The following is an 11577-nucleotide window of genomic DNA, read 5'->3' on the forward strand; positions in this document are numbered from 1 at the left end:
TTAGAATCTAAAGTCTGCTTTGTCTGAAGTTAATATAATTACCCCATCTTTCTTTTGATTCGTGTCAGCGTGGCATATATTTCTCCATTCCTTTGTTTTTAATCTATTGTATCTTGTAGGTAAAGGGGGTTTCATGTAAACAACACGGGGGTGGCTTTTGTTGGTTTTTGCATCTGCTCTGTCAGTCACGGTCCTTTCACTGGTGCATCCACACCACTCACGTTTACATGATTACTGACGCCGCTGAATTAGCATCCACCACATCCGTGGCTATTTTCTATTCGTTGCATTTGTTTCCTATTTCTTTTTTCTGTCCCCGCTTTTTCTACATTCTCTGGCTTTCGTTGAACATTTTATATGATTCCATGTTCTCTTCTCCCTTATACCAAGTACTGTACACTTCTCTTCCTATAGTGCCCTTGGCGGTCTGGATCCGTCTCCTGCTTCCACACTGTTTGGACGGAACCGACCCAGGGACGCTCCTTCTTCCAGCCTCTGACCTCTCTCCAGCCTCTTATCCAGTCACCACCTTCCGAACCACCTCCAGAACCACCTTCAGAACCACCTCCGGAACCACCTCCAGAACCACCTTCAGAACCACCTCCGGAACCACCTCCAGAACCACCTTCAGAACCACCTCCGGAACCACCTCCAGAACCACCTTCAGAACCACCTCCGGAACCACCTCCGGAACCACCTCCAGAACCACCTCCGGAACCACCTCCGGAACCACCTTCGGAACCACCTCCGGAACCATCTCCAGAACCACCTTCAGAACCACCTCCGGAACCACCTCCAGAACCACCTTCAGAACCACCTCCGGAACCACCTTCAGAACCACCTCCGGAACCACCTCCGGAACCACCTTCAGAACCACCTCCGGAACCACCTTCAGAACCACCTCCAGAACCACCTCCGGAACCACCTCCGGAACCACCTCCAGAACCACCTTCGGAACCACCTTCGGAACCACCTCCGGAACCACCTCCGGAACCACCTCCGGAACCACCTCTGAGACCAGCCAACACACCAGGGTTTTTCCTACCTTAATTCCTCCTGATTGCCGAACCACCATGAGCTCCCAAATTCGTCGGAATTATTCCACCGAGGAGGAGGCTGCGGCCAACCGCCCGGCCAACCTGCACCTGCGGGCGCCACACCTACCTCTTGAGCTTCTACGTCCACGGTGACGACGTGGCTCCCGAGGGCGTGGGCCGCTTCTTCTGCGAGTTGGTGGAGAAGCCGAGGGCGCTGAGCGTCTTTTAAAGGACGCGCTGAAGCCAAGGTGAGCGGGCAACACTCAGGAGCCATGGATGCCGCCCCGGCCTTGGAGGGGAGCCTGACCCAGGCCCTTTGGGAGCCACAGGCCCTGGTTCTGCCCGCGCAGACCCCCAGCTCCGTGACTTCCTGCAGAACCACTTCCTGGGTGAGGAGGTGATGCTCATCAAGAAGATGGGCGACACCTGACTCACCTCCGCAGGCTGCCAGCCCCAGGCTGGGCTGGGCGAGTGTCTCTTCCAAAGGCTCCCCTCCAGCACGACTAGGAGCCTGTGGAGCCCAGAGGCCTTTGAGGGGCCCCTCGGTGTCTGGCTCTTACCTGAGCCTCTCCTGGAACTACTAGCCATTCTTTTAACCACCCTGGAGGCCTCTGCATTGGACCAGATGGAAACAATAAAACTTTCTGCAGAAAAAAACACATTTTTTAAAGTATTTTTAGTGGTTGCCTCAGAGTTGTGATGTATCTTTAAACTGATCTAAAGTCATTTTCAAATAACACCATTCTGCTTTATGGCTAGTACAGGTGCCTTATAACAGAGTATCCCCTACTCCCTCCTTATAGCCTTGCTGTAATTTATTTCACTTATCCATAAGCTATTCACGTATCCAGTATGTTGTTCTATCATTATATGAACGGTTTTCTATTAAATCAATTAAGAATAAAAAATAAGATATTTTATTTTGCCTTTATTTATTCATTCTCTGATGTTTTTCTTTTCTTCATATGGAACTGAGTTTTGTTTTGTGTGTTTTTTATGTCATTTTCCTTCTCTTTGAAGAACTTTTTAACAACATTTTTTTCCCAGGCAGGTCTACTAGCAACAAATTTCCTCAGGTGTTTAATTTATGTTCACTTTTAAAGGATCATTTCACTGGATACAGAATTCAATGTTGTTGTTGTTTTTTCTTCAATACTTTAAAAAATTCACGTTGTTCCTGCTTGCATGGTTTCTGCGGAGTCCGATGCAATTCTTATATTTGTTCCTCTCTGTATAAGGTGGCTCTTGCCCCTCTAGCTTCATTCAAGATTTCCCCTTTTCTTTGTTTTCCTACATTTTGAATAAATTCTAACCTCCCGCTCTCTGACCCCAAGGACGACCCCCTCTATGATCTCCTTGCTGGCTGCCTCTGACCTCCCTGGGGACCTTCAGCCTGGACCTCTCCTCTACTCCTCCACCTGTCACCCCACTCTTCCCTCCCTTCCTTCCTGCTTGGCTTACACTCCCCTGGAAACCACATGAGCAACCTCTGCTAATGTCTGTTCCTCCCTTGCCCGCCAAGCAAACTTCCACCCTGGTCAACCCAACTGCCTGTCCACAGCTGACCACTGAGCCCGACTGGAGAGCAGCCCACCAGCTGGTGTGGCCTCTCGTGCCTCCAGGGGTCACTACCACCTCAGAGTCCTCCACCACAGGAAGGGCTGTCCGCCCCAGAGCTTATCCATGCCCCTGGTGCGTCCTCTTCCTGGTCACCATGGCAGCAGGCTTGCCCGCCTTTCCCCATTCTCCTTGAACCTCTGGGCCCACCTGCTCCCCTCTCCGCAGCTCTGAACTTCACACCTGCTTTATGAACCCACCCAGGAATCTCCTAACATCAGGAATGATTCTATTTACTCTGACATGTTTCAAACATCCCAAACACACAGAGAGCACCCATGTGTCCAGTACCCAACTCGGTCAAATTACCTTCTGCCCCAAACCTGCAAACGAACCTGCCCACCCCACAGAGGGTAACAGTCAGAATGCCCAGGTTCTGATCTCAAGTCTACCGTTTACTTATGTGCTCTGTGCCTCAGTTTCCCCTTCTGTCAAGACAGAAAGGAGCGTGCCCACGCCCTAGGCTGTGAGGAGTGAATGAACTCCTCTGTGTAGAATGTTTCGAGCTGCCCCTGGCACAGAGTGCGTGCCCAGTGAAAGCCAGTATTGATGGTCTCATCTTCCCTCCTGACTTAACAGAAGGAGAGAATCTGCTGCTCTGCTGCGAGGCTAACTCCTTGGGCAGCTTCCAGATCCTTCCCCTCCCACCTACGGAGGGACGGCCCCCTTGATGAACCCCTCCCTCCTGGCTGCTGTCATTGACATCCAAACAGGCTTGCTCCCATTTAAAACACACACACACACCCCTCTCCACATGCCAAATGCCCTCCAGGCACCGCCCTCTCTGCTCCCTGGGGCCTTGCCTGCGCTTGTTCTGCCTTTGCCTCCCCTCCCACTCCCTCCCACTCGCCCCTCAGCCAGTGTCAACAACCTCCCAGCTTGCCCTCCGCCTCACCTGCTCCTCCCCCTGCCACCAAATGCCTCCTTGAGCTGCCATCCAGTGAGCCAGCTCAGACCACACGTCCACACAGGATTTGACCTTGCTGACTACTCCCTCCTTTTAAAAATATATATTTTTAAAGTTATTTCAGAGAGGAAGGGAGAGGGGGAGAGAGATAGAAACATCAATGATGAGAGAGAATCATCGATTGGCTGCCTCCTGCACGCCCCACACCAGGGATCAAGCCTGCAACCCGGGCGTATGTCCTGGCCGGGAATCAAGCCATGACCTCCCGGTTCAGCGGTCCATGCTCAACCATTGAGCCACGCTGGCTGGGCCCTCACCCCTGCTTTTCCTGCCAAGTCAAGTACGGCCTTCAGGTCTCAGCTCAGATCGCCTCCTGCCTCCGTGAAGGGTTGGAGGCCCCCTTCGGCTGTCACAGCAGTGTCTGCCACCCCATCTGAGCACTTTGAGCTCGAGCTCCACAGTGGGGCACGTTGTGTCTGCCTTGCTCATCACTCCGTCCTTCGCACCCAGCACAGGAGAGGCTCAGAAAGTGTGTGTCGAGTGGATGAAGGCCCCCAGAAGGACGCCCAGGCCGCACAGGCCTGGAGGCCTGGATGTACCTCCAAGGGAGCTGGCAGGAAAGTGGAGGGGGTTCTCCCTGGGAGACAGAAGTCCTGGAACTTAGAATCATAGAGCAGCAGAGCTCGAAGGGACCTCAGAGGACACGCTGGTTTACAGATGAGAAACCTAAGGGGAGGAGCCACTGGCGAGGCAAGGATGGGCGGGAGAAGGGAAGGGTGGACGCTGCAGAGGAAGGCAAGGTCATGGGGAAAGGTGAACATTTGGTGCTGATGCGGCTCCTAAAATAAGTTAAGGTTATAGTCCTTCCGCGTATGAGGGTGAGGCCCCTGCATGGGCCCACTTCCCAGGTCCCCCCAGTGGAGCTGGCCTCTGGCCTCCTCACACTGACCACTAGATGGCGCCAGATCCCCAGGAAACGGAGAGAGCAAGGGCTGGTCCGTCCACCCTCTAGGGTTCATCCTCCGTCCTGAGTTCCTCCCCGGCGCTCTGTGAGCCCAGTTGTGGGGGCCGTGCCCAGGTGGCACGACACTTGGCCTCTAGGAAACAGCTCACTTCAACAGGGTTCCTTTTCTCACGCCAGGTAGAGGGTGGGTAATGGACCAGCCCTGACCTTTCTCCCTCCCGCCAGCCGCCCAGAGGCCGCCGACAGGCTGCCCTGCATCACCCCGCCACCAGGGGCAGCATTCTGACCAGGCTGCAGACACCTGCTCTTCTTGTTGGTCCAGACAGGACGCAGTGGGCGGCACTGGTCCCACTACATCCTCCTGGAACCTCACCACCCTGAGCCAGCAGGTGCCCGCCCAGCGGCTGGTGGCTCCAGTTTTGCTGGCCTGACAGGCCCCTTTCAGGCCATCGTGGCCTCGTCTGGAGATCTGCTCCGGCTCCTGCCCTGGAGTGGGGCAGGGCAGTTCGGTGGCAGCGCTGCTCCCTGACCCCCCCTTTCCTAACCCTGCAAGCCCACCCAGCCAGGATGATTCAGCTGCTCTCCAGCATTAGGGAGTCTCGCTCATTCATTCAACGCACATCTCTTTGCACTGAGGTTGTGTGTGCCCAGACCTGCCTTGCGTATCTGGGAGGTCGCAGTGAATGGACAGACACAGCCCCTGCTGTCGTAGAGCACACAGTGCAAGGGGACCAGGTGTTAGCCTCACATCACCTAATTGCTCACGAAGGTCCCCAATGCTGACGTTTTAGTCCATTTCTAGACCTTTTAGATTTCCAGAGCAAAATGGAGCATAGAAATTAATGTCACCCACCACCAACATCACGACTGTTTCATGATTCCTGGACTCCCAGTCCAGTGCTCCTTCATTCATTTTACTCGGGAGCCACAGGTAGGAGTGGGAGGGAGGAGGGGAAAGGAGTGAGCTTCTGTGAGGACCTCATAAGGAAGGTAGATACCCTGCCATCTCTGAATCACCTGGCCCTCTTCGTGTAGGTTGCTGAAAGAATAAATGAATGAATGAATGAATTGATGGACGAATGAATGAATGCCAGAGAAGGGGCTTGTCTGACGCTGCCCCTTCTCTGTAGGGAGCTGGGGCTCCAAAGCAGGCCCTGCCCGCCTCTCCCCCTCTCCCCCCGCTCCCATCCTGGGAGGGGAACCGGCCTGCCCAGTGCCCTTCCTGCCCCCGACGCCGTGGGCTCTCTTGGCACCCTCTTGGCAACAGAACAGAGGGCATCCAGAGCGGGTGGCAACTCGCCCCGCCACGGGCTCGAGCGGCGGGCGATAGGCGCTGGGGGGACGCGGAGATAGACAGACAGATAGCGCTCCCCTTTCTTGGCCCCCGCCCCCACCTTTCCCATGCCGAGGCCTCCCCGGAGCCGCTCAGACCTGGCGGGCACCCCTGCCCCTCGGCACGCGGACTATGACCCTCAGTCTCTGCCAACTGCAGCTCTCAAGGCCCTTGGGACCCCGGGCACGCTGCCCGGGGAGTCTGAGTTTGGAAAGGCGCACAGATGCCGCTGTGCTATTCTCTGCCCGACAGAGCCCACAAGAGACACCCCTGCCCGGGCTGGGGGAGGCTGCAGAGCCCAGGCGTGACCACAAGGTGGCGCGCTGGCACTGCCTGTCCCGGGGATGGTTGAGAAGATTCAAATATTCTGCTAGGAACTGAGATTTGTGGGAACGCCTTCTCATCCCAAAGAAAGGCAGGAGCAGAATTGGGGGTGGAATGGAGACATGGGCTAGGCTTTGGGAACAAGTTGGGTGACCTAAAGGGCTGCCCCTGTGTGCCAAACAAGACTAGGATCTGGGGACGTCCCCAGGTGGGGGAGCCCCTTCTTTAGGACCTTTCGGGGTTGGGAACCAGGTTCAAAAAAGCATCCTGGTTCCCAGGTGCTGGGTATTGGGAAGGGACTGGGAGTCTTACACATCTGCACACAGCCACACATTCACATACAGACACGCCATCCCTGGGCCCCTACTTCCACTGCACACACACACACACACACACACACTCACACACTCACGCACACCTTCGCTCACACACAGTCCTGCACTCACATACACCTCAGCATACTAAAGAATACAGGAAACCGTCACATTGCACACCCCAAGTACACCTGTCCCATACACCTGATCTCTAACAATGCCCACACTCCCCAAATGCACAGACTCTGCCCCCAAACTTATTGAAACACAGAGACCCAGCCTGTGTGTCCCCCAACTTCATGCCGACCCCAGGTCCCCGGCTCCTGGGTGATCTCTAATACTGCACACGCATAGTTTCAGAGACGGCTCTAATATCACCACGGATAGCTGTGCACTCCACCATCCCATAGGCCCCCACCTCCACACACACACCTGCCTCCCTCCGCCCCTCCAACCCGACTCTCCCAGGGCTGAAGTATGACTTTTGTAAGCCCAAGGCACGTTTGCCTGATGGACACCCTTCCTCCATTAAAAAAAAAAGTTTTAAAATTACTTTTTATGACTGCATTGCTGTAAAGGCAATTAATATTATATATTCAAACATTTTCTTCAACCTAGATTCTCTTTTTCCTTTCTTTTGATTTTAAAAGAAATTAAAACATTTTCATGGGCCCTGGATCTTTCCCATTTGGTCAGGTTTGTCTGCCTGTCACTTGCGCCCTGCCCCCCCCCCCCAGATCCCTTTAGACCACCTCCCTCCACAAGCACCCAATGGGCAAATCCCCCTCCTTCCTCATCGCACCTGAGCCCCCCTCCCACCCCCCCCAGCCAGGGAAAGGGACACACTGACAGATTCTGGGGTCTCTTCACAGACACCCTACCCCCACTCCTGCCTTCAGAGACACTGGGGTTTATTGGGGCTGGGGGAGAAAGCCAGGAAAGGAGGAGCGAGGAGCGGGTGTGTGTGTGTGTGTGTGTGTGTGTGTGTGTAACAACAAAGAATGGAGGGGAGAGGAGGAGAGCGGCGAACGAAAGAGCACTAGAGCGTGTTTTGCCTCGAAGGCAAGACTTGCAGCCAATCAGCGCGCCGGAGCCTCCCTGGGCGACTCCTCCGAGTCTATAAGCGGCCGGCCGGGCGGCGCTGGCGGCATTGGACTGCGGCTGGGGACGCGGCGAGAGGCGCGCGCAGCGACCGTCCGAAGGCCGGCGCTCAGTCTAAGCGCCCCTGGGCCTCCCCTCCCCCGAGACGCCGCCGGACGCTCCTCCCGCGCTGCGGACACACACCCCGCCTCGGCTCCTCCGCCTCCCCGCGCTCCCGCCGGCGGCCGGGCCAGCCCCGGCGCGGCGCGGCTCCCGCCACGATGAGTGGCTCCTTCGATCGCAAGCTCAGCAGCATCCTCACCGACATCTCCAGCTCGCTGAGCTGCCATGCGGGCTCCAAGGACTCGCCCACCCTGCCCGAATCGTCCGTCACCGACCTGGGCTACTACAGTGCCCCCCAGCACGACTACTACTCGGGCCAGCCCTACGGCCAGACGGTGAACCCCTACACCTACCACCCCCAGTTCAACCTCAACGGGCTCGCGAGCACGGGCGCCTACTCGCCCAAGTCGGAATATACCTACGGGACCTCCTACCGGCAGTACGGAGGGTACCGGGAGCAGCCGCTGCCCGCCCAGGACCCAGGTGAGGACGCGGAGAGTGGGAGGCACCGGCGGGCTCCCCGGGGGAAGGAAGGCGGGGAGTTGGAGCCGCGATCTAGAGACGCGTCGGCGACCGACAGGGACGGCCCGGGGCGAGGGGAGGCGGGAGGCGACCCCGGGAGGAAGCCCGGCTTTCCAGCCCCGGCACTGCGCGCGTCTGGGCGCGCTGCTCGCTCCGCGCCCGGGGGCCTCGGAGGGAGATCGGGGAGAGTTAGGGGGGAGCGGAAGGGGGCCGCGGGTTGTCGGGGAGCCTCCTAATGGAGGTGCTTTCGCGGGGAGCTCGGCGGACAGTCCTCGCCTGGCTGCAGAGGGCTTGGGGGTGGGCATCGGGGACAGCAAGCTCCAGGGACGCTGTGGATTTGGGCCGGGAGAGGGGATGGTGAGGGGTACCTGCGGAGAGAGGCACCCCAGAATTAGGGAAGCAGCGACCGAGAAGTGGAGGAGCTGAAAGAGAAAGGTGAAGACAAAGTGAGAGAAAGGACAGAAGGAAGGAACGGGGGAACGGACGGAAAAAAGAAGGGAGAGAGGCAGAGAGGCGGGGAGGAGTTTGCACTACGCTTGGAACTTCTCAGAAAACCGAAAATTCTCCTAAAATAAAAGTTTATCTTAAAAAAGAAGAAGAAGGAATGAGGGTCGGGAGCGAGGAAAGAAGCGAGGCAGCCAGCTGGGGAGCGAAGGGCGGCGAGCCGGGAAGGCGCCGTGAGCAAAGCCTTGGCGGAGCGGGCCCGGGAGGTGCGGGCGCCGGGACTGGGCGCCGGGCCGGGCGCTGGGCGCTGGGAGCGCCGGGCGAGGGCGGCCGCCGGTCGGCTCTGTGGCCGCCGCTCCCTCCCCGGGCGCCGGCGGCGGAGCGCGCAGCCTGGAAATCCCGGGGGAGTTCGTGGGCCGGAGGGTGGGGCTCCCCGCGGGCCCGGGAGGTCGCCGGGGCCGCAGGCCGCGACTAAGCCGCCCCCCACCCGGTGCGTTGCTCGCAGTGTCGGTGAAAGAGGAGCCGGAAGCCGAGGTGCGCATGGTGAACGGGAAGCCCAAGAAGGTCCGCAAGCCGCGCACCATCTACTCCAGCTACCAGCTGGCCGCCCTGCAGCGCCGCTTCCAGAAGGCCCAGTACCTGGCGCTGCCCGAGCGCGCCGAGCTGGCCGCGCAGCTGGGCCTCACGCAGACACAGGTCAGTCTGGGGGACATCTAGGCTTGCGGGGCGTCGGTGGGGCCGCGCGCGGGACCCCGGACTCCCGGGCACGACCGAGCCTGAAGGGCCTTTTAAACTCCCTGCAGCCCTTGGAAGCCCTTGCCTGTGGGTAGAGGGGCCCCCCAAGTCTCCACTTCTGTCCGAAGTTCCCGATTAGCACCGCATGGGTGTTTGAGAGCCTGTGCAACTGTGTATGTCTGTGGCCAGCAGAGGTGTCGTCCTTCCTCTCTAACTCCCGAACCCCAAGCTCCCACAGCCCCCCCTTCCCCCCCACAGTGCTGGCCCCTCGCTTGATAGGAGTCCACATGTGTCTTCTCAGCAGGCCAGCATGTGTGCAGAGGTGTACGTACATGTGCACACGCGTGTACAATATTTGCACACATGCTCTTGTGTCTGGGTACACGTGGGAATGCGCACATAAAGGGGGGTGACCTGTCAAGGGTCATGGCGTTTGTGGAGGGGGGCTGTGGACGTGACTGTGCACACTGGTGAGTGCAGGCACAAAAATGCATACTTGCTTCAAAACACCACACTGCTGCTCACCCTCCCCATGCTCCACCCTTCCTCTGCCTGCAGCGGGAGAGGAGAGATTCCCTCCCAAGGGGGACGGGGACTCAAGGTGGGAGCCCCGCCCTCGGCCGAAAGCCCCCAGCAGCCTGTCCCTGCTCAGGGGAGGAGTGGTGGCTGCCTGGCTCCGTGCAGGTGTTGACAGGCTGGCCTGGGCTGCGGCTGCCTGCGTGGGGCCCCGTCGCCCGGGAATCTGGGTCACCCGGTGAGAAGCTGATTCATTGTTTGTACCAGTCATGGGGTGGGGAGCAGCAGGGGGAGGGGGAGATACCCCGGGGGAAGTGTGGGGAAGCGTGGCTCACCTGCTCCCGAGTCCCCAGGTCACCCCCATTAGGCAGCCCCGGAGGTCTCCTCCGTGCCCGGGTGTGTGACCACGTCTGTGGGTGTTTATCTGGGAGGAGGATCTGTGTGTGTGTATCTTTATAGTCTGGTGTCTGTGTGTGAAGTGGCGAGTGGGTACGTTCCTGCACATGGAGATGCGTGTGTGGGTGTGTGTTTGTATCTGTGTGCCTCTGCGTTTCTAATGTGAACAAGAGGCCACCAACTGCCCATCGCCCGCCTGGGTGCCTCTGACTGGGCGTTTGCTGTATACCCGGCTGCTCTGAGTTCTTCCTCTGTCTGAACTCATTTGAGCATCATAATGACCCCGGGAGGTAGGTGATGGGGCTCTGAGCACCCCCACTTTCAGATGAGGAAGGCCAGAACCAGAGAGGTTCAGTAACTTGCCCAAGGTCACAGGCGGAGTGAGTGGCCTCGTAGAATTTGGACCCGGGCGGTTGGAAGTTCCGGCCACAGCTCTATCCCGGGCAGAAGAAAAGATGGCGGCCTGGGAGTCAGGATGCCAGGGTTTTGCCTGGGTCCTGGCGTGTGGCACGGGGACTGGCCGTACCCTCTCTAAGCTGGGTGTCCCTCGGGCTTTTCTTTTCGCTCGGCATGCTGAGAGGTTAACTAGCTCCCCCTTTCTTCTCGGGTGCAGGTGAAAATCTGGTTTCAGAACCGCCGCTCCAAATTCAAGAAGCTCTACAAGAACGGGGAGGTGCCCCTGGAGCACAGCCCCAACAACAGCGACTCCATGGCCTGCAACTCGCCTCCGTCACCCGCCCTCTGGGACACCTCCTCCCACTCCACTCCGGCCCCTGCCCGAAGCCAGCTGCCCCCGCCGCTCCCGTACAGCGCCTCCCCCAGCTACCTGGACGACCCCACCAACTCCTGGTACCACGCACAGAACCTGAGCGGACCCCACTTACAGCAGCAGCCGCCTCAGCCGGCCACCCTGCACCATGCCTCGCCGGGGCCCCCGCCCAACCCTGGGGCTGTGTACTGAGCACCCACCTGGCCTGAACCTCCCACGAAGGACTCCCGGGACCAGACAGAAGGCATCTCTGTCCTCGCCGACACTCAGGAATCATCGAGGAGCACCGGGGAAAGGGAACGCCCCTTCCCCTGCCCTTGTCCCTTCCTCCAGGGACCCAAGAGCTCCAGATGAAATTTGCATGGGCCACGGATGTCCCCTGAACCTCTGTCCCCCTGCCTAGACACTGGGGTACCCTTCCAGATGCTGGGACACCCCACTCCAGCCGGGACAGGTGCTCTCCTTCTGTCCCAGGGGCCTGGATTGGCTCTACGTG

The 11577-nt window shown here is 58.4% G+C and overlaps 1 protein-coding gene across 1 annotated transcript; it reads left to right on the forward strand.

Moving 5' to 3' along the window:
* Positions 1–7857: 7857 nt before the first annotated feature.
* On the forward strand, positions 7858–11273 carry DLX3 (distal-less homeobox 3; the record flags this gene model as incomplete). Its single annotated transcript, XM_081110256.1, has 3 exons — positions 7858–8182; positions 9171–9361; positions 10926–11273. The coding sequence occupies 3 exons, from the start codon at positions 7858–7860 to the stop codon at positions 11271–11273; spliced, it is 864 nt and encodes a 287-aa protein (XP_080966382.1).
* Between the last annotated feature and the right edge of the window lie 304 nt (positions 11274–11577).

Source organism: Myotis nattereri (genome assembly GCF_964212035.1).
Source record: "Myotis nattereri genome assembly, chromosome: 16".
Taxonomy (NCBI): domain Eukaryota; kingdom Metazoa; phylum Chordata; class Mammalia; order Chiroptera; family Vespertilionidae; genus Myotis; species Myotis nattereri.